We start from the raw sequence: 23,753 nt of genomic DNA on the forward strand, positions 1-23,753 counted from the left end.
TCCACTGTTTTTGTTTAAAATGCTAAACAATTCGATGCGAGCGCACCGCGTTTCGCGTCCTGCGATCAGAGTCAGCATTGTTATTCCCCTATTTGATCTTGTGTTTTCTCTCGAAATTGTAAGATTCACATTTTGCACAAGTTTTGATAATTGTATTTCGAAGCAGAAGTACAAAAAAGTACTATAAATATGTTACCTTGTATCAAATCGGTGTTCTCTTTGCGACCCCTAAAATTCGTTGCGCGCTTCCCTGCTTGATAGCGATCCCAACTGTGAACAATGTGATAATGCAACTCATCATAAAGTTACTTATCACAGGTAATTAGTCATATACACCATGAAACAGTTATAAAACTACATTGGATATTTTATTGTTATTTTAATATTTGCAATTTGTGCAGTTTGAAAACTACATCTGATATGTTATAAATAAAGTATATATTTGAAATTTAATGGCAATCGCTGAAGAAATTTTATTCGTCTAAATTTTTAACATTTTGGATTTTATGAAATTAAATGTCGAAATTCAAATTTAGAATTGGCTTACACAAAATCACGACATATATATTGATTTTCAGCGCTTTAAAACAGGACAATTTATCATTGCACCAAAAGAAATTCGTCAAGTGCCAGGTTTTCATCATTGAGTGAGATGGAGGCCTATCAAGTCTGAAGATTAGGTATGTAACCAAATCATTTGAAATCTTTCAATTTACTTGTTTATAAAAAAATGATATATTGTATTTTTTTCGAGAAATCTACAGACAAATTATTACTTTTAATATATTGAGTATAAGCTTAGTTTTGTTTCGTCTGCCAAATAAAATTTTCTATAAATTACAACCACAAAATTTCATAATAACATGATTCGAACAACTACCGTTTTATTCTGGCTATTGAGTCGGCCCAGTGAAAAAGGCGGGGGTCATTTTCTAGAAATGAAATTAGGCTTTTTACTTTCCCACCCAAAAGTCGAGACACAATAATGCATTGCATTATATATGTAGTATATTATATATGTAGTATATAGTATAATGGCCGTTTCTGTCGCACAATATTCAGTCTATGACAACGACAAGAATTTAAAATGTCTTTCTATTTAAATTTAATTGTGTTCATGGTAACTCGCGCTGCGTCGACTTACGACAACATGAAAGCATTACTCTTTTAAAATGCCACGGAAATCCGCGAACATAATAATGTGAGAATATATTGCCCGATTATATTTAGTTTTGATACATATTTTTTGCGATCTTGCGAATTTGTTATAGCCGATAGGAAAATCCTACTTTCTGCTATAAAGTTCCAGAAAGTACAACTTGATTACGCACTTAATAAAAATATATTTAAATGTTTATTAGTAAATCAAAAATACATATTCATCGCCTTGCTTTATTTTAGGTTAATTGTGCTGATTTCAATCTGCAAGTTTGCTGACGAAATAAAAGCAATTCTACTCAGAAAATATCAAAGTGGTTAAGTGTCCGGTTATATTTTGTTTTGATACGTATTTTTGTGAATTCGACAAATTTGAGCTGTTCGTACAATACCTACGGCGCTCCAGTACTGTGCGTACCAATGTGGATGAATTAAGAAAAAGAATCCTAAGAAAAAATGGCCTGGTACGTACGTATACTACAGTACATCCGAAATTTTGCGATTCGTAATGTCTAAAAAAGCGTTTTTAGTCGATCACGGACAATCATAAAACAAAACTTATATTGGGTTCCGTTTTATTTTTAGTATTTTGTAGCCGCTTTTCAATTTATAAAATTTGGGTTACTACCTACCAAAAAAAAATTACTCGCAACCTCTATCGAAGCGTGTGTTTTCGTCGGAAATCCGTGAGTGAGTTGTGAAATCCAATCGTTTGATTAAGCGACAAGTCACCTGTTACCAAATTTTCGAATAGTAAATTGCTACTCTAATAGTTGAATATTGGAGTATATGCCCAGACCTACTCAATAACCAGTAATTATTGACTCGAATAATGTTATGTGAATAAACTTGCCTTTTATGTTTTATGTAAATTCCAACGTAAATCGTAACTTGGCTGAGAGTTGAGTTGCGCAAAAACGTTTGCAGCCTGCAGTGAATTTCTGGCTCGTTGCGGACTCATTCAAACGCTCCGCGGACTCATTTGTGACCGCGGATTCGGGTTGGGAAACTCTGATCTAAAGTATAAGCATAGCTTCTCTGCGCTCCTGTTAAATTACTTTTTCTGTAACTTATAAACTTAAAACTTAATAATGCCCAGTTCGAACAACTATATTTAATTCAAATCAATATTATACAAAATGTACCTACATTTCATTATCTCATATTAATTTCAGCTTTGTGAAACACTTCTTGTAAGCGGGAAAGACAATTTATCATTATATCTAAAGACATGCGGAGTTATTTGTCCAATTATGCATTACTGAGAGAGGTGGCTGCTTTGAGTCTAAAGAGCAAGTATGTTATCAAAATTTTTTGAATCTCCCTAATTTACACTCATCACCATTATTTACGGATCCCCACAATAAATTTTGAAATTGTTATCTATTACTATTCCTAAGTAAGTTAAAATTACTTTACCTAATTTAAATGCTAAACATTTTTAATAGGCTTAAAACCAGACATAAATAAATCTAAATTTCATAGATAAATTAAATATATTGATGCTGTAAACTCAACAAACTTAATATCAAATTTGAGGTCGAACACCCTTTTGATGTTTTTGGAATACTGAAAAAGTCCTAACAACGTACGCGATGGCATTTTGGTAGAATCGCCGATAGTTTTCGTCAGCGAGACGTGTTTTTATTAAACGATTTATGTGCTTATTCTCTCTGAATCACAAATTTTCCTTGGCATATGCCTGTATTGTTCTACAATCTACGAGGACGACGATAACTTTTTTTTTCTTGTGCATAATTAAGAGTTCAGTGTGCGAAACAAGTTAGAATACTATATTATAAAAATCGGTGAAAGAAGCTAAGAATAAATGATAAAGAAGTGAATCCGCAACCCAATTTCTTGATTGAATAGCGGCATTATTAAATATTAAAACTAAAATCTGAAACTGAAGATTTCACCATAAGTTTTGTTTTAGCAGTCTCTTAGCAGATTGAAAACGCGTTTTAGACATTGTAAATTTGTGTTATGTTAGAATTTCTTTAAAATGTGTACAACTATACAATATAGTAACTAAAATCGAAAAGCAGTAAATTGTTCGCTCGATGTACCTTTTGTCTATTTTAAAACTACCGATGGAGCCCAATACGACTTTTTCTAGGTATGTGACGATATATAAGATAATTGATGCAAAATCTATAGATCAAATTTTTTTTGCATTATTTGAAATTACAATCGTTCGTATTTTTGCCATTTAAAATAATTTTGAGTGCCGAAAAAACAAATCAAATTTGACTCAAATTTGAATCTCAAAATACGATTCCGGTCTACTTATAGTTGGCAGTTTGGGACGTATTTTATGCAATTTTTAAATAGTGATTTTTCGTTTTATCAATCGTAAAAGTTTTCGACTAAAATTCGAGTAACAAAGAACACCATTAAATTACTATGAAATTACTAACAAAAGACATTTTAAATGCATGCACCGGCTATGAATTGAATATTTTACTCGAGAAAAAACTATTTTTCCACTGCGATCCTACTGTAAGACAAGAGAGCTATGCTCAAATATATGGACACGTAGCGCCACCCAGTGGGAATAATTTCGATGACGTCATAGCGAAAAAAAAGTAACAGCCTTCTGGAGAAAAAATTTTATCTTCAACCACTGAAAATTTCAAAGCAATTGGTTCAGTATTCGAAGAGAAAAGCGATTTCTTCAAAACGTGTCGAAGAACAAGGACACTAAGAACAACAATAAGAACAACAATAACATAATATTGAAACGATCGCTATGTCTACTACGTGTCCAATATTGTCACATTTGTATTTACGCTCGTTGTCATATTTCTACGCTACTGATGTCAAATTTTATTAATGATGTTATTACTTCTTTTGACAGTCACAAAATTAGCCAAGTCATTATTTTAATAAGTAATCGAATGTCTCGCGGAGCCCCTAAGTTTTTTGTTACCGAGCACTTTGAGAACCTCTGCACTAATAGACCAAGGAAGAAATTTTCGTAAGAGTGTTTGAAGTATCGTTGTACATGTTTAATAGCTGAGTTTTAGGCAGAATATTGTACAATTTTAGCATCTCTTCGGAAATTAGCTGTTTGCATCTAATATTTAAATATTCACTCCAGCTTACCATATTAGGATTTTGTGGCAACGCTTCCAAATGGCCAAAAAACTTGATATGGATACGCATTATCGCGATAGTTACCTTATGGGCAGGCTTGTTCATGGTAACGTCCCATGGGATGGGATTGGACAACACACATTTGTATTTTCCATGGGACACGTGGGACACGAAATCCGTTTGATTTTCGAGAAAATGATTGTAAAAAATTTCATTATGAATTCCGTGTCCATATATTTGAGCATAAGCCTTTTGTTAGTTATGAAGAGCAAAACATATTCAGCATTAACAATATACTTCGTGAAGGCGCTGATGGACTTATGTATAATAGTTATGAATATAACAAATTCTGTAAAAGTTGTTGTTTCGCATGTCTCTTCTTACATGTAGTCCTATTTATTAAACACTGAACCTAAATTTAACAATTTTTATTGAATTTTAGTACAATGTGAATCCCATGGGATGGGACAAGGATAATTGCTATGGGATGGGATAGGAATGGGATAGAAAAACATGATCCATGGACAGGCCTGTTTATGTCCCAATTTATTAGCATGTGTCGCATAACCATATAATGTTATATATTTTGTTAAATGCAATTTGAAACTGATTTTGTTTTTTCCAATCGTGTGAATTATACTTGTAAGTTGTATATATATCAACAAATATTATTTGTAATTTTCCATACATTCCATCCCCGTATTTAAGGTATTTTTGAATGAAACATACTATTTGTTATTTGTAGCTTATTGCTAGATATTTATTTTTGAAGTGTGGCGAGAATTCTCCTAACAAGAGTTACATTGTCATCACCACAATTCGTAAAAATATTTTCATAGTCATATTATACTTATGAAATGTTTTTTTCTTCCCTAAGATATAAGTACCAGTACTTCTTTATTGATTTCTCCATTGAACCCATCCTCGAAAACGTCTAGCTAACTGCTAAAATTGTATTGTATCAATAATAATATATAGGAGAAATCATTAGTTCTAAAACATGGCAACTCATTCCTATGTATAATGAATCAAATTGAGTACATACTGAATTTTGCGGATACAAGGATGTCTATATATCCTGTGTCATATTTATACGTATACTGCCTTCTTCATTGATAGCATAGTCAATATTATCCTGCATAGGATTTATTGATTTAATTTTATGAGCCAATCTGGCTAATCTCATATATGTAATTTGAAATTATCAAGGTCTATGATCATGGTACTAACCAGTTAACCGTGCCATTCGTGTTCCAAGCCAGGATTACATTAGCTTTCTAATAACGATGTTATATAAGTACGTCCAACCGAATGTATCAATGTGAATTCTATACCATTTGGCACTGGTTAACCATACCATGCCCCAAACTAAAATATTGTTTCCAATGGCAGTGGTTCTCAAACTTCTCCGTATTGTGGCGCCTCCAAAAAATATGCTCAAGTTGCGACTCCCCGGGGAAACCGCCTTAATACCTTTCAATAAAGGACCTTTTTTGAAATGAGTTTTCAAAGTCAGTGAAATTGCATTTAATGGGATGGGAATACTTTACAATTGTCACTGAACCTTGGTGAGAATTGTGAGAGCCGCACGCATTTCCCTCTCAACATTTACTCGAGATCGATATTTTGTGTGTATTACGGCCATGGTCGAAAAACCTGCTTCACATGAATACAAAGTCTTAAAAGGGATCAGAGTGCACAGCGCTTTTTTTAACCAAGGAAGGATAATCCTTATTAAAGGTAATCCAATAACTCGTTACATTTTCCGAATTAAAATTTCTTTTTATAACGATTCCGTTAAAAAACGGCGAAGAAAAGCAGTAATGTATTGTTGAAGCAAGATTTCGGCCAGTGAAACATGTTACCGTGTTTCGCCGAAAATAAGACCTAGCACAAATTTTAAAAATGATTTTAATATAAGCCGTCCTCTTTAAAATAAGGCCTAGTCAATAACGTAAATGATTAGTAATCTATGTTTTGCAGTTTTTTTAAATATAAACTGTTATTTATAAGTGAATGAATATCGGTTTTCATATTTTGTATATTCGGAAATCTCATATTTCTCTACTTTGAAATTTTGTATTTGATAAATAAAAATATAAGACATCCCCTAAACATAGGTGTAGTTTTTGGAAAAAAATTGAAATAAGACCCAGTCTTATTTTCGGGGAAATCTCATATTTCTCTACTTTGAAATTTTGTATTTGATAAATAAAAATATAAGACATCCCCTAAACATAGCTGTAATTTTTGGAAAAAAATTGAAATAAGAACCCAGTCTTATTTTCGGGGAAACATGGTAGCTAATAAGCCCAAACGGAGTTTTTTACTTGAACGATCCAAAGTCAATGTAGCCTACGTCATACTTGTGTTTTTAGACTTCTTGTATAGAATCGTTTCCACGCTTGTAATATTACTTTTTCTATGCGCCCAAAAGAGATTCCGCAAAAAAAGAAAAAAAAATTCGCGACGCAAAATTGAAACGACGCCCACTTTGACAACCACTGTTGTAACGTATCAATATAGCCGTAAATCCTATTGGTAAATAGTCCGTTCATGTTCATAATTGTCTGCATTTAGAAATGTATTTCCTATCGCTATATCGTTGATTGCTGGTACTAATATGTTGGGTTATTATGTGTATACATCTATTTAAATGATAAAATAGAATAAATACACGGGTTTTACGGATACAAGCATGTCTATATTTCTTATGTTTTATTTATATAGGTATTACGTTATTGGAAAAATGGTCCTTACTATTCTGTGTAGAATTTACTTGTTTAATCTTTTTTTACCACAAAATAGTATCATACTACAAAAAAACAATCCGACTAAGCTCAGAAATGTAACTGTAAATTATCATGGTCTATACCAGTGGTTCCCAAACTTTTAGTCGCAGTAATATATACAGTAAAATATACAACTTCATCGCCTCCCTGTTTACAAAAACATTTGAGGTCAGAAACGAATATAATACAGAACAAATAAACAAGATAAATCATAGTTTATAGTGTTTTTAATGAGATATATTAGCTTAGTGGTCTTCCAAAGATTTTTTTTTAATTTTTGGTGACATTTTTGTCAGCCACAATCTCAAATCACCCTGTTTACTGATCGAATGGCGATTTCTTTGTTTTGACAGCACTTGTTTTGTTACAAACCCCTTTTTTCACTATAAAACAGGTCGTAAATGAAGGAACCCAGGTTTCTGTCTACTGCCTTTTTCGCATTGTTTGTCAAATTATGAGAGATTTTCATTAAAAAGATGCATCGTTATAAAAATCAATCCTTGATGCATCTCTCGAATATAACCTATGAATTTTATGTGAATTCTATACCATTTGGCACTGGTTAACCATACCATGCCCCAAACTAAAATATTGTTTCCAATGGCAGTGGTTCTCAAACTTCTCCGTATTGTGGCGCCTCCAAAAAATATGCTCAAGTTGCGACTCCCCGGGGAAACCGCCTTAATACCTTTCAATAAAGGACCTTTTTTGAAATGAGTTTTCAAAGTCAGTGAAATTGCATTTAATGGGATGGGAATACTTTACAATTGTCACTGAACCTTGGTGAGAATTGTGAGAGCCGCACGCATTTCCCTCTCAACATTTACTCGAGATCGATATTTTGTGTGTATTACGGCCATGGTCGAAAAACCTGCTTCACATGAATACAAAGTCTTAAAAGGGATCAGAGTGCACAGCGCTTTTTTTAACCAAGGAAGGATAATCCTTATTAAAGGTAATCCAATAACTCGTTACATTTTCCGAATTAAAATTTCTTTTTATAACGATTCCGTTAAAAAACGGCGAAGAAAAGCAGTAATGTATTGTTGAAGCAAGATTTCGGCCAGTGAAACATGTTACCGTGTTTCGCCGAAAATAAGACCTAGCACAAATTTTAAAAATGATTTTAATATAAGCCGTCCTCTTTAAAATAAGGCCTAGTCAATAACGTAAATGATTAGTAATCTATGTTTTGCAGTTTTTTTAAATATAAACTGTTATTTATAAGTGAATGAATATCGGTTTTCATATTTTGTATATTCGGAAATCTCATATTTCTCTACTTTGAAATTTTGTATTTGATAAATAAAAATATAAGACATCCCCTAAACATAGGTGTAGTTTTTGGAAAAAAATTGAAATAAGACCCAGTCTTATTTTCGGGGAAATCTCATATTTCTCTACTTTGAAATTTTGTATTTGATAAATAAAAATATAAGACATCCCCTAAACATAGCTGTAATTTTTGGAAAAAAATTGAAATAAGAACCCAGTCTTATTTTCGGGGAAACATGGTAGCTAATAAGCCCAAACGGAGTTTTTTACTTGAACGATCCAAAGTCAATGTAGCCTACGTCATACTTGTGTTTTTAGACTTCTTGTATAGAATCGTTTCCACGCTTGTAATATTACTTTTTCTATGCGCCCAAAAGAGATTCCGCAAAAAAAGAAAAAAAAATTCGCGACGCAAAATTGAAACGACGCCCACTTTGACAACCACTGTTGTAACGTATCAATATAGCCGTAAATCCTATTGGTAAATAGTCCGTTCATGTTCATAATTGTCTGCATTTAGAAATGTATTTCCTATCGCTATATCGTTGATTGCTGGTACTAATATGTTGGGTTATTATGTGTATACATCTATTTAAATGATAAAATAGAATAAATACACGGGTTTTACGGATACAAGCATGTCTATATTTCTTATGTTTTATTTATATAGGTATTACGTTATTGGAAAAATGGTCCTTACTATTCTGTGTAGAATTTACTTGTTTAATCTTTTTTTACCACAAAATAGTATCATACTACAAAAAAACAATCCGACTAAGCTCAGAAATGTAACTGTAAATTATCATGGTCTATACCAGTGGTTCCCAAACTTTTAGTCGCAGTAATATATACAGTAAAATATACAACTTCATCGCCTCCCTGTTTACAAAAACATTTGAGGTCAGAAACGAATATAATACAGAACAAATAAACAAGATAAATCATAGTTTATAGTGTTTTTAATGAGATATATTAGCTTAGTGGTCTTCCAAAGATTTTTTTTTAATTTTTGGTGACATTTTTGTCAGCCACAATCTCAAATCACCCTGTTTACTGATCGAATGGCGATTTCTTTGTTTTGACAGCACTTGTTTTGTTACAAACCCCTTTTTTCACTATAAAACAGGTCGTAAATGAAGGAACCCAGGTTTCTGTCTACTGCCTTTTTCGCATTGTTTGTCAAATTATGAGAGATTTTCATTAAAAAGATGCATCGTTATAAAAATCAATCCTTGATGCATCTCTCGAATATAACCTATGAATTTTATTTCCTCATTTCGATGCATTTCAAGAAGCATTGTAAGGGAGCATTTACACAGTTTCTGCGGTATTGAACCCCTGCACAGTGGACTCAGCATAAACTTTTTTGCGTGTTATCATTCGTCTAAATATATTTAAATTGTAGGCTCGTTAAATTACTGGTTTATACCACTTGGTAGTAAACAGTAAATAACCATGCCATTCATGTTCCTATCCAGAATCGCAATAAATTTTCAATACTGATAATATTGATGTGAGTCTAATCAAGTACATTAATATAACCGTGGATCTTACTACCTTCGGTGCTGAAACTCAGATTTTCAATAATAAGGGATAATATATAAATTAGGCCAGTTGCACTAATGTAGACGTAAATACCTTACGCCCGACTTATACTTCCCTTGGTAGTCCCAGTAACCAATAACCATACGTTTCATGTTGATATGTTTAAAAGCTTAGCTTCTCTGTGTTCCTGTCAATTACAATTCCAAAAATTGATAATGACATAATTCGAACAACTATATCTCTTCTCTGTATTTCTGATAAATAACATTTTTTGTGATTTAAATCAGGGCTTCCCAAACTAGGGGCCGCGAAACGAATTTTAGGTGCCGCAAAAAGAACACCAAATTTACACAATTCAGACTCTTGTATTGAAATACAATTATTAAAAATAGTGTAAAACAAAAATTTCACGATTACGAGTGAATACATACATCATGATACCATGATACCACAAGTTAATACAAACAAACAAACGAAACTCACCGATATTCAGTGAAATCACATTTAATGGGCCCTTGTAGAAAAGCCTGCTTTATATAAATACGAAATCGCGAAAGGGATGGGTGTGCGTAACGGTTATTAAACCAAGGAAAAATAATCTTTGTTTACAGAAACCCGAATTTTCAGAATTAAGCTTTATAACCTTTATTAAAACTTTATTAACTTCCAACTTTATTATTTATTTTTATATTTTTCAGTAAAAGTAGAAGATATGGGATGTTTGAAAGGTTCACGAATCACAAAATTTTGCGACACCCTAGCGAAATTCAAACGACGCGCTATACCACGACTAGGTTCAAAAAAAAATTGCGCTATCGCCTAAGTCTTTTTTCAAGGGGGCGCTTATATTTTACTCATTTTTAAAATTCAGGCTTGGTCTAATTTTCGGGGAAACACGGTTGAATCATCGCGCTTGCCTAACAATGAATATTCTATTCGTAAGATTTGCTAAGTGCCGATTTGCTAAGTGCGCCTCAAAAATTAGGATATTTGTGTTAAATATTAACTAATATATGATTGCATATTTCACCTATTTTATTTATTCTGAATGTATTATTTTTTCTTAATATTGCAAATGATGTGTTTATGATTCAAATTCATTTTACCATTCTATGTTGTTCACTTTCTGTTACGTAGGTCTATTGTTGCGTAACAGAAGAGCTGCAATTTCGCAGGCTGCAGTTTATTCATTTGCTGAACCGAGATTATCCAACATAAGTGATTTTTTAGCATTTTGAAGAAAACCATGCAGGGATAAGAAATAAAAGTTAACCTTTTGTCTTTATTCATTAGGTCTACATGTTTATAAACCTCGAAAGGTATGAAGTACACATTGAGGATGACAAAAGTGTGTTTTATTTGGAGGCAGCGTATTTTTCGTGTAGGTGCGCCGCGAATTTTTTTTTCTGATAGTTTGGCGTCGCACAAACCGCTGCCTTATGCTAAATTTGATCAATAGACGTGCGTAACAATTTTGGATAAGAACCATGCCGTCGGTGGCCTGTGGCCAGACATCGTAATTCATCATTTAGGACTGCATAAACAAACATTGAGCCACGGCTGGACTTGCTAAGCAGCAAAAAGCATTCGCACCCATTACACTGAATAATTGAGTAATGTTAATCTGAGTGAATATGTGCTTGTTTTTGTTATTGAGTGGGCCTACTGAAAGTTGAGAATTAGCTGTGTCAATAAAATATTAAAAATGCCTATTACTGCTTAGCATTATGAACGTGAACAAGGGCCGCGAAAAACTTTAATATATTGAAAGGGGCCGCACGCTCAAAAGTTTCAGAAGCCCTGATTTAAATAACTTGATAGTGTCTTAGGTCAACGAAATTTAGTTTCACCCAAAGTTAGATGGACTCGGTATACACATGATCTTGACATATAATTGATTTTTTTTTATGTATTTTTAATATAAGCTTACTTTTGCTTCACCTCTGCCAAACAGCATTTATTGTGATTTATAAATCCAATACTTGATAATGAAACTATATATTTATTTTCAGTTTTCTAAAACACTGCTTGAAAGAGTCATTGCATCAAACAGAATCGACATTGTTAATAGTCTGGTGCTTCACAGAGTGAGATAGAAGCCTATATAGTCGAAAGAGTAAAGAGCGAGTATGTAATCTTATAAATCTTTCAATTCATATTTTGTCAGGTATAAACTGATATATCAAGTTAAATCCCGCTAGTCAAGAAGAGCTGCACATATTTGAATTATCCTCACAAGATGTCCAAAATATTTTTCCCAATTTTATTGATATAATTTCGTAAGTTTTTGTCAAGAAGCACGTTGTAAATACGTGGATGGAACGTAAATAATGAAATTAGAAAAATAAGACGGACAAGATTTTAGGCTTTTTTAAAGTTTCATCAATCAGCTTCACGTCCCCTTAAAATGTTTACGTTCCCTTGTGAGGCGCGCCCCACCGTTTGAAAACCACCGAACTAGTAAATAATTGACTGGTCAATATTTATATGATGAAATACAATATAATGCACTGACAGATCATTCAAATTAAGTACAAATTGTAATTTTCGTGGTAATCAGCAAATAATTTTAGAATAAACGAAAAATTATTAATTTATTTTTTTAAACTTCGAGTATAAGCTTAGCTTTTCTGTGTTCCTGTCAGCTACAATTCCAAAGATTGATAATGACATAGTTCGAACAAATATATCTCTTCTCTGTATTTCTGTCAAATAACATTTTTGTGATTTAAATAACTTGATAGTGTCTTAGGTCAACGAAATTGAGTTTCACCCAAAGGTAGATCGGTATACACATGATCATGACTTTAATTGGTTTTTATTTTATGTATTTTTAATATAAGCTTACTTTTGCTTCACCTCTGCCAAACAGCATATTTTGTGATTTATAAAACCAATACTTGATAATGAAACTATATATTTATTTTCAGTTTTCTAAAACACTGTTTGAAAGAGCCATTGCATCAAACAGAATCGACATTGTTAGTAGTCTGGTGCATCACAGAGTGAGATAAAAGCCTATATAGTCGAAAGAGTAAAGAGCATTATCCTCACAAGATGTCCAAAATATTTCTCCCAATTTTATTGATATAATTTCGTAAAGTCATGTTAATTCAATGGTTTCTGCACGCTAGTTCACGGGCAAGTGTTCAGTTTTTCGTCGGTATGCTATAAATTTTGCTGCTTTGTTAATTTCGTATACTCAATTTCCGAAAAGACGCGGGTTATGTTTCTTTTTGGGCTTTTTGCTATCGATGGCAAGTATCGAAGTATGTATGTGCCAGTCGCCAGCAATGGGGTTATAATACTGGCAATGGGGCATTTGCGGTTGCATTCATACAATTGGTCGGGCCTCATTTTATAGTATTTATTATATTCATATTTTATGGATTTCTTCCCTCGCCATAGCGTTTTGTTAGTTTTTCAATAATCCAGAACAAAAGTTTCAACCAGGATTCAATCGAGTTTTTGGTGTTCGTTGGAGCTGTTCCAAGGTTTTGACGAGGGTCCTTTAAATTAAAACAGTTTTATATCATGGCTTTTTTCTATTACATCGTCCTCAAATTTTGCAAATTTAACTGCAGTTCATCTCAGATATTTAAACTTACACGTTCAACAACTAATAAATTAGCCTTGCTGTTTGTATAATGTGCGTAGTTAGTTGCACGTTTTAGTGAACCCGTCATCTCCACGGATGTCGCTCGCTTGGGTGTTTGTGCTTATATGATAGTGCCCCTAGATGCTTTCTGCTTATGACTTTGAAACATCTTGAGTTGTTATGGAAAACCCAGGATTTTCAAGATGAATCTTTTCATTTTCTATAACCTTGCACGAAATTAGACTTCCGATTTCTAGGATTTAAAAAATCACACAACGTTACGTAGTATTATTTTTTCCGATGGTGCCAGAGTAGAAACAGACAGGTACAAATAGATTTGCTGAAATATATATCCAATTCATATCGAATTATATCTTCTGTCATTCGGTAACCCAAAACGTGACATAGTTCACATAATGACATAGTTTAAAAAATTACTGGTACATTCCAATTTTAACCCCAAGTTGAAATTAGATCGAAATAATTAAATATTCTTCTATAATTAATCAATTTTTGTAAAATTCACCGTATTTCGAATACCACATTGTGCCGCCACAACTTTTTGTTGAATAAGTTTTTTATATTAGCGCTCGATTTAATGGAATATTTAAATTTTTCCCCGCTATGTCGGAAAAGTTCGAAATAGTTCAATATTATTGGAAAAACTTATTGTGTTTCTTTTTCTTGTTTGATTTTGGTCAGACGAAACGTTACATAAAACGTAAAGTCATATATTTGTTCTAACAATGTTAGTATACTCTAATTCTACTATCTTAAGTGCAAAGAAAAATGTTCGAAGTAAATTATATCGCGATGAAAGCTTATCATTATCTTCAATAAATTTGTGAATCAAAATAGTATGAATAACAGCAACGATATTGCAAAAACTGTTACATAATCATCAACATTAAAATAGGTACAGAACATAATATGATGTGACCTGATAAATTAAAACATTACAAACGTGATTATTTGATCACATATATATACAATGCTAAAGGAATACAAGTATCACGTGAAACAGATAAAAGTTTCATTTTGTCAACATGTTGACAACTAAATGATTGCTCACGTAATGTAAACCATAATCGTTTGAACAATTATTCTGATTAATGCATTAAATAAATGTATTTAGAACAGAAAAATATTACCTAATAATATACATAACAAAATAAATTAGTTTTTTTGGAGTTGTTCGATCTGAGTTTTAATATTCTGAAATTTTTTTGATGGTTCATTTTCATCAACTTCTACGTACAATGCGGCTCCCATAATTATTCCTAGCCATCCTTTCGGATCATAACCTGCATCGAACTTCAAGGGAAGTATAGGTACTTTTCTCACAGCGGCGTATTCTGCTTCTGTAAAGTAATGAATGAAAATTGAAATTATATTGCCAATCGTAAGTAAAGTGGTGTTGGTAAATGCTAAAGTCAAGAAATTATTAATTCCCAATTTTGTTTTTCAAGCATACTGACATTTTAGGATATAAATATAATTTTTTCTTTCTACTTTGTGGTAATATTTCTTTCTATGTTAAGGGTCATATTACACACATATATTTAAATTGGGAACCAACTCATTCATGTGAGTTTATTCGTCAGTGTGTGTGATTCGAGGATATTTATCATGCTGTCGTTTCCACTTTTTTTCTTCCCTACCAACCTCTCTTGCAATTATGACTCTCTTTGTATTTTTCAGTAACACACATGACTATAATTGATGCGTTTTCAACAGCTTCTGCCATTGATTCCAATGTTGAGCCTTTCATTCTGTGAATGTCCATCCAAACGTTAAATCCTTCCTTTACTAGATATTCATACAACTGCAAATATAGTGTGACATATTGATCCATAAAGTTAAGAAATTACATAAAACGAAGTCTGAGTTCAAAATTAAAATGAAAGTTTCATGTATGTGGTATATCTAATTTGTAGTTCAAATTTCCAACACTATAATGGCTGATGCTGCTAGAACCTAATCCTATTGGATCCGGATTGTATTGGATATTTCATTAAAATTCAATGTATTAACCCGCACCTCTGCAATATTATGTTTTACAGTGCGAGTTAACTGCAACGAAAATCGCTATAGAAATTCAATAGGCGGTTGATCGATGACATTTTGTTTCAGAAATTTAAATCCATTTCGATAAGTTGGCCGGATTTTTATGGTCATCCTTGTTTTGCGGACAATGTTTGATTGTTCATTTTCAGTACGTATAAAGTATTCAGAGGACAAATTGGCAGATTAAAATTGTAAAATCATATTCTCATATTCTCAAAAAATGTTTTATGAGTCTTTGTAGGGTTCGGTACAACTTTGTGTATCGTCACTATTTTACACATACTAATGAATATCTTTGTTAGTTGAAAATATCACAACATAAAAATTATACCTTTTCAACAGATTCTTGTATATCCCATTGATAACTCAGCATCACATGACGCTGCTTATGCTCTTCGTGTGAGCTTAATGTGTATAAAACACTTGAACACAACTTTTGCAAATTTTTTGTTTGAGATAACTTCGTAATCTCACTAGGTACTTCTTCACTCTGAGTATAAACAGATAATTGTCATTATTGTTTTCAGTATAAAGACACGAACTATTAATGATTCATGCGCATATTAACTAATATTGTTATATCCATGTCTTGCCAGTGTTGCCGGAGTTTCAAATAAAAATTTAGGGTGACGATCAACTTATTACCAATTAAACAAATTATAAATGATTGAATAAGAAAAACTAGCAGATGCTCGCCCTGCTTTGCGTGGCAATAATACATATACACCGTTTATATTCTAGAAACATGGCAAAAAAGTTATAAATTTTAAAAACACTGCCGCTAGCTCAGAATTGACGCGGCGGTAGCAATGTAAATTATGAATTCAAACCTTTAACAGATCTGCTTTACTCTTCGTGTGAAGTGTTAAACCCCATATAATTTCCACAGCCGCCAATACTTCTTTTTCGCTAAACCTGGTTAGATCCAACATCTTTAAAATAGTAGGCAAATAGTCGGCGTTGATCATCTCCATCTATAAAAAAAAAAGTATTTAGGATGGCCATATATCAGAATATGATGCCGGACAAAAAGAAATTTTAAAATGTTTCCTTCCTCTAAATAGTGAAAATGTAATGACCAATTTCTCATTTATGATGTCCCTTCTACAATTACTTAACATTCCCATAATTTTTGTTTTATAATTTGAACGACAAAATCTCAGTGACAAATTAATAACATTCAGCTTTTTTGAGCGTTTCATAAGGTATATATATAAATGGCGTTGACAAAGCAGGCTAGTAGTAACCAGAAAGATATTTTTATCACAAATTACAAAATATACAAATTAGCAAACATCATGGTTAAATCAACTGCAGCATCAACCATCGAGGTCATGCAAATGCAGAAAACCTTGAAGTGATTATTGAACTGCTATAACAGGGTTAAAATTAGCAAAAATGAGTGACACAACTGCAGCATCCACTATCAGGGTCATGAAAGGCAGAAAACCCTGGATTTGATTATCATTCTGCTGTAACAGGGTTAAAGTCTACTAGAGTGACACAAATAATAAATATAAAACACCAAATCTATATTACTAATAAGAATATTATGCTGACTAGCTCCTTTAATGGGGTTCTTACCCACCCGAGAGAGGCATACAATTGAAAAGAAACTGGAATTCTAGGTTTATAATCTGTCAATAATGCCGATGCTCTATATTTATCAGAGCCCAATAGCTCCCAATATTTGCAGGTACAAAAATGTTGCACCATTTCGGCATTGTTTTAGTGAAGTACCATACCGAGCAATAAAATGTCGTCCTGTAATAAACATACCTGACATATTTTTAGTTATTCAAATTTTGGAAAATGTGGAAATCGTATAAAAAAAAAAAATTTATTGACGGCTTATTGTTCAGTAAATTTTGAATAAAATTTATGGTTCCACCAGACAAAGTAGTTCAAATGCTCGTATAAATGCTCATAAAATACCTAACATATTTTCAGTTATTCACATTTAGAAAAATGTGAAAAACACATAAAAAATACTTCTTATTGACGGCTTATCGTTCAATAAATTTTAAATTAAATGTATGGTTCCAGCAGACAAGAGATTTCAAATGCTCGATCGAACTTTTATTTACCATTCTCTACGTTTTTTTTTGGTGGTTTAGTGATAGCTGACCTCATAATAAAACAATATTATTTCGAATCGTGGGATAAAGGTAAAGTATGGTTCACTCACCGCATTTTTTTCGTCTTTTGTTGCTTTACTTAATGCATCGACTAATTCATACGCTGAAATTCCATACTGTGGACAAACATGATTTTGAGCACTTATAGATTCTTTTAGCAACTTAAGAACAAATTCGAACACCTCCTTGCCTGTAAACATATCAATGCATGGTGAAATTGTAATCCACGACATGATGGATGGAGCCTAAAATTGGAGACGGAGATGGAGGCCGGAGATGATGGAGCCTAAAATTTGTTCACTCTGCTCGAAGCGCATGCAACTCATGAGCGTTATGGATATTCTTTGATACATAGACAAAGTCAATGGCAATATTATCAAATTTTTCGAGTAATTCAAGGGACATGCAAATATTATTCTAACAATAAATATACTATAAATGGGAAAACATACTACTTTCATATACCCTACACTAATAAATACCAAGTGCGTTTTGCTGAACTACACGCATCTCTTTCTTAAACAAACATGTTAAAATTTAACCAAATGGTTTTGTTATGTAAGTTCATATATTGTATATTTATATCTATATTAGTTTAAGCTGATTTTCGCTCACTGATTGACATTCTACGAATATAGTATAAAAATAAAATATTACCCAAGGTAATAATAGTTTAAAAAATTTTTGGGTTACCTGGAAATAGTTGTTCGACATCCTCCCTTCTGACACAGTAAGACAAAATCATGAAAGCGTACGTTTTTATTATAAGATATTCAGATTCGCCATAGGATTTTATGGTTTCGATACCATCTTCACCTCGAATTGCTTCACTGATATCGTTGTAATTCCGGACAAGATTATGTAGTATCCCCAAGGTGGCCTGTGTTTAAGTTAGGTTAGGAATTGCGATGAATACTTATTCCAATCACTAGCACGATCGATTTTACAAGCACTGCATTACTTCCTTATAAAGACATAGATCAGACATAAAGTAAATTTAACAATGTTTTCGGACACGGAGTAAACCTATGGATCGTTTTGGTATTATGTTGTTGTTTTTCTCGTTCTTCATGTTGGAATTTTTCCTCCTGTGGTTATAAAAAAATCGCTTTACTATTTAATTATTGGATCAATTGCTTTGATATTTTCAGTGGTTAAAATTGTATGTTTGTTATAGGGCAGTGTTTCCCAACCCGAGTCCGCGGTCTCAAATGAGTCCGCAGAGCGTTCGAATGAGTCCGCAACGACCAAATTAGAAATTTATGTAGTAGTATATTTAATGTAGGTCACCAACCTTTTCAGTGTCGCGAAATTCATCGCAGGACGAAAACGTTTTTACGAGACTTACGTACCAGCCAAGTTACGATTTACGTTAGTATTTAGATATAACATAAAAGGCAAGTTTATTCACATAAAATTAATCGAGTCAATAATTACCGATTACTGAGCAAGTCTGGGCAAAATATTCGAACAGCAAACTATTGGAATACCTGGTAACATGTGACTTGGACACAGCAGGTCAATCGCGCTGAACCAAAGATTAAATTGCACAACGAACCCGCAGATTTCTGACAAAAACACGAGTTTACACGTACTCTTTGCTTCCGTTAAGATTGAGTGTAATATTTGTGTTTTTTATCCATTTGTTTCCTGTAACACCATTGCTACATTTTTAAATGATCTTATTGTGCTACAATATCGCATAAATTTTACATCTTTTCAGTGGGCCATTTGGTAAAATTCGATTCACCAATACAAATAACAAAAATGTAACATTTCAAAATTTTTCTAGCGAATATATCAATTTGAATATGAAATACCATTAAGTGAGTTCCATCAGTTTTCAATGGATACGCAGTAACAACATTTTGGAGGATTTGTTTCGAGGCAAAAAAAAACATAGACTCGATAGAAAAATACAGACAGTAAAATGACAGCGAATTCAGGAACCAGCCATAAAGATATTGTTAATTTTTAAATTTTACGAAGATGATCGATAAGATAAGGACAAAAATCAGAATGAATTTATTTGAAAATTTTAGTTGTGAAGGATTTTGCAACTAAAATTTCCAAATAAATTCATTCTGAATTCAATTTCCTTCCTCTAATTTTCTTCAGCGAATCGTCGTCAGTGATCTCATAATATCTTTCGAGTTTGTCAGTGCGAGCAGTTCTTGATGTCTCAATAATTGAGCACCCTCGCTATGGTTTCCATTGAATTTAGTAAATATGGATTATAAACGTACTTCGTTAAAATTCTGTTGTTTTTGATTTTATTGCTCATTCACACAGAGTTCGGTTTTACAGTTAACACACGTTGAGCCCGCAAAGATTTTACCTGGGGTGAAAATAGTCCGCGACCAAAAAAGGTTGGGAAACAGTGTTATAGGGCTATTACTTTCATTCATTTCAAATATTTCTTTTAGCTCTATGGAATTCGTTTTTTTGTGTGCTATTACGTCATCAATATTTTTCTTCTTATTGTTATAAAAAATCTTTTTTCTCTTCAACTTCAAGGTTTCTCTAGAAGGCTATTACTTTTATTTACTTCAAAATTTTTTGTTGTGTGCTTTATGGGATTCGTTTTATGTGTTTGATGACTCATCAAAATAAAAAATAGCGCACCGGTGGCGGTTCCGCAATCTCATTTATAGGCGACGTGGTGATCATCGAGGTACAGAAGTGCTCATCGAGGTACATATAGAATATTTCAGTTCTGATACGAGCATATGAAATGTCTGGTAGTGAAATCAATTTCATTTCATTTGCCAGAACCATCGAATTGCTCAACTTCGGACAAAATATTTAAATTGGCATGACATTGCCTAGCTTCGGGCAAAAATTATAAATTGGCTTATCATTGCCTGACTTCAAGCGAAAATTGTTAGCGAACGTATCACAGCATGTAAAATCAATTCTTATTGGTGCTGTTTGGACGTTCACGTGAATGTAACGTTGAGCAACGTCTTTTTGAAGGTGTTATCTACAGAAAAGCATGCTTGGGCAAATAAATAAATTCTCAATGCTTGAAAACGGCAGGCTATTTCATTATTCTTTATTCTATTCCTTTGTATTTTTCGAACTGAACCCGATATTTGAACAGAATATACGAATAAACTCTCGATGACAATATGGTCAATGAAGACAGCCGGGATGGCTTTAAATGTAGGCTTATGTAGTAAAATCGGAAACTGTTAAGTTACATGATCACATCTAAGGGGTCGTGTCTTTGGAGTTGTCCCGCTTTGAAGTCGAAAAAATATGGCAACCCTATATAATATGCTCAATGTGTATGGCACTTTACCCACCCCCTCAAATATAATTAGTAAGGTGATATACATACGCAGCTAAGAATATATACGCAATGATAATTCACTTGTCATCCTTCAATTAATGACCGGTTTTGAAAAGCGAAACGAAAGTGAAAAAACACAACCACACAATTTTTAAATGATAGTGATATCGGATATCGATAACACGGTCATACATTTATATAAAATCAATAGGCTGGTATGTACATCACTTGAATGACTGTTTATGTATGTTGAGTTGGCTGATATGGATATGACATTAGTTAAATCTGAGATTGGCTGTAGGCTATGTGTATATATATTAGTTGGCAGAATAGGTTTATTTTTGCATAGACACATTACGTTACAAACACCACTTCAATGGAGTGCCACTCTATATTTTTTTGGATTTTAAGCATAGCAATCCAGCACCCAACAATTGCAAAATACATAGTGCCAGGACAAACAATGTATCGTTTTATCTAGTTTATAGAGACAATAGGTTCAAACCTTGACGTACTGTCGCTTGAAATCATCTTTGAAGTCGGGACATTTATCAATAAATTTTAATTCTTCTAGTAGAATGTGAACAATTTTATTGTCGTGGAGTGCTTTGCAAAACTTTCTGTTTTTGTCGGTGTAGCTCCACATCACATCTTTCACCTTTTATGTAAATATGAAGAAGCTTATGAACTTTCGCGAAAATTCCTTCAAATCATTGAAGGTTGAAGACTATTTTAAAAAATACGAAACTATGTTTATTGGCAAATTCGATGTGTGAGGCACTTATGCAACAGTCGGCAGCAAATTTGTATTCATTAAATTAGGATATAGTCTTCGGAATGAAAAAAAAAATCTTGAGATAAAAAATGGGTAAAATTGAAATGTGTAATTTAAAAACATTCAACCGAATTCCTCATGTATAATTTATTTAACACTTACGCTCTGAAACACCTTTCCTCGCGGAGTTTCCAGTTCACAGTAAATATCAAAAGAATCACGTTCAGATGTCTTCCATATTGTTGAAACGGTTGAGAAAAATTTGCAATCAACCATAAGGTCGCATATTTTTTTATTTGAATCATTTGGGTTGAAAACCTTAAGATAAGTTCTAGTATAGCACATTTCTTTTTCAATTGTATAAAATAGTCCAATTTTCAAGTAAAAATGTGTGACAAATATTGAATATTATATAACCTATACTTACTAAAATATTACATACCTGCTTAAGAAAATTCAATGTCTCCTGCGTTTTTTTAATATTTGTGGAGGAGGTTATGCGGAGATCATTTAGACGTTCCTGTGCAGTCGAGATGAAGGAAGAAAAAATTGAAAATATGGCAAAGTTGAACTACGGTATATTCGGCTGAATGCCATAAAAAAATCTTGATATTGTTGGGGAGACGCAATCTTGATTGATAATTGTAAACAATCCAAATATTATGATTGCTCGGGTAATGAATATATATATGACAAATATGCGGTATTAGCTTGCATCTTTTGTAGTGTATTTCGATATACTATTCTGGAACTAATATTTAAGTGAGTTATTATTTACCAAGCGATTAATTTTGACGTAACTCTGATATCATCAAATTTGTTACGAAAAAGTCTGAAACATGAATTGTAGCTGGTATTACGTAATGGACACTTGCTTTCTAGTTTGCTCATCGCAAAATCAGGCCACGATCAAGAACAAGCATAAAAAGTGCCATTGTAGATGATATGAGTTTAATATTTAAGATCTCATTACTTTTTTAGAGGAATGTATAACTTCTGTTTTGTCAAATTCCAAACGTATATCGTGTTGGAGGATGTTATTTTTCCTCAAGCCAACTTGCATTTAATATTAACAATAATTTCAACAACACGGAGAAACCTCTTGGAAATTATAATCTTTTTTATATCATATCCTCTGCTCAAAATTTTCGAATTTCATAATATTCTAACCTTCAAGTTTTCATGCTCGTCATCCATGGTGGCAAAGTACTTGAGTTACAATTTCCTTGAAGATTACAAAAATTATATCGATACAAAACTGTTGAGATATTCACAAATCTAACTCTTCTAGTTTACGTTTTGACTTATATATTTCTGCACTCGATTTAGTTAAGCCATGTATGAGCTAGTCGTTGGGCACACAACAGCTAAAAATGCAGCTATAACGCATCGGTTTGAACTACATTCTATTTATATAATTATCTCATAGCGTGACAAGCTAGTTCGAACAAAATTGTTTACAATGCTTCAAACTTTACTTACTCTGGCTAACTTCATACCAACATCCTTACATTGACAACTTTAAGAGCAGACGTTTATGGATTTGCTACAGCTAACACATTCCCCTGATATATTTTACAACGCAGAGTACTTCTACAATTCCCTTCCACTCTCTTTGGAGGGCCTAGCTCTCGCCGCATCGACTGACTTGATAGCAGTATCAATAAACAAAGCAAACAAAAGGTTGTGACTGTGAAAATAGTTAAAATGATACAAACCCCGATCAATAGCGAACCGCGCATTCAGTCTTGTTTCGAACAATGATTTAAAATGATCGTTTTGTAGCAGCTGAACATTCACTGAATCATGCTTTGTTCACATTTTACAATCGCAGAACATTTTTATGACGCTACACTTCCCTATGTAGAATTGACAAGTATATTGACTCTGTCCAATTGCAATAACGACTTATCTCTACATACGACAACGTTAAGATATTAGGGTGAAGTGGTATTACTGCACGAAAACAACGCTTGCCATCAGTTGATGGCGACATTCCTAAACCAATGTT

General features: G+C 32.9%; 1 protein-coding gene and 1 long non-coding RNA gene across 7 annotated transcripts in view; one reads left to right on the forward strand and one right to left on the reverse strand.

The window, feature by feature from the left end:
- The window catches only part of LOC120339939 (uncharacterized), a 116,409-nt gene extending 102,900 nt beyond the window's left edge, over nt 1-13,509 (forward strand). For 3 of the 6 annotated variants that reach the window (XR_013477955.1, XR_013477956.1, XR_013477957.1), the window contains 4 exons: nt 579-680; nt 2,334-2,454; nt 11,882-11,996; nt 12,800-13,509. This is a non-coding gene — a long non-coding RNA (uncharacterized LOC120339939). The remainder of the gene's footprint in view (nt 1-578; nt 681-2,333; nt 2,455-11,881; nt 11,997-12,799) is intronic. The other 3 variants (XR_013477958.1, XR_013477959.1, XR_013477954.1) reach the window with 3 other exon arrangements.
- Nucleotides 13,510-13,645: 136 nt separating this feature from the next.
- Nucleotides 13,646-23,474, reverse strand: LOC120339938 (uncharacterized). Its single transcript, XM_039408178.2, has 10 exons — nt 22,913-23,474; nt 22,185-22,262; nt 21,905-22,060; nt 21,473-21,625; nt 18,366-18,552; nt 17,723-17,862; nt 16,365-16,508; nt 15,866-16,024; nt 15,133-15,292; nt 13,646-14,828 (listed from the first exon to the last, which is right to left on the reverse strand). The coding sequence occupies exons 1-10, from the start codon at nt 22,937-22,939 to the stop codon at nt 14,644-14,646; spliced, it is 1,389 nt and encodes a 462-aa protein (XP_039264112.2). The 5' UTR covers nt 22,940-23,474; the 3' UTR covers nt 13,646-14,643.
- Between the last annotated feature and the right edge of the window lie 279 nt (nt 23,475-23,753).

Source organism: Styela clava, chromosome 9, assembly GCF_964204865.1.
Source record: "Styela clava chromosome 9, kaStyClav1.hap1.2, whole genome shotgun sequence".
Classification (NCBI taxonomy): Eukaryota; Metazoa; Chordata; class Ascidiacea; order Stolidobranchia; family Styelidae; genus Styela; species Styela clava.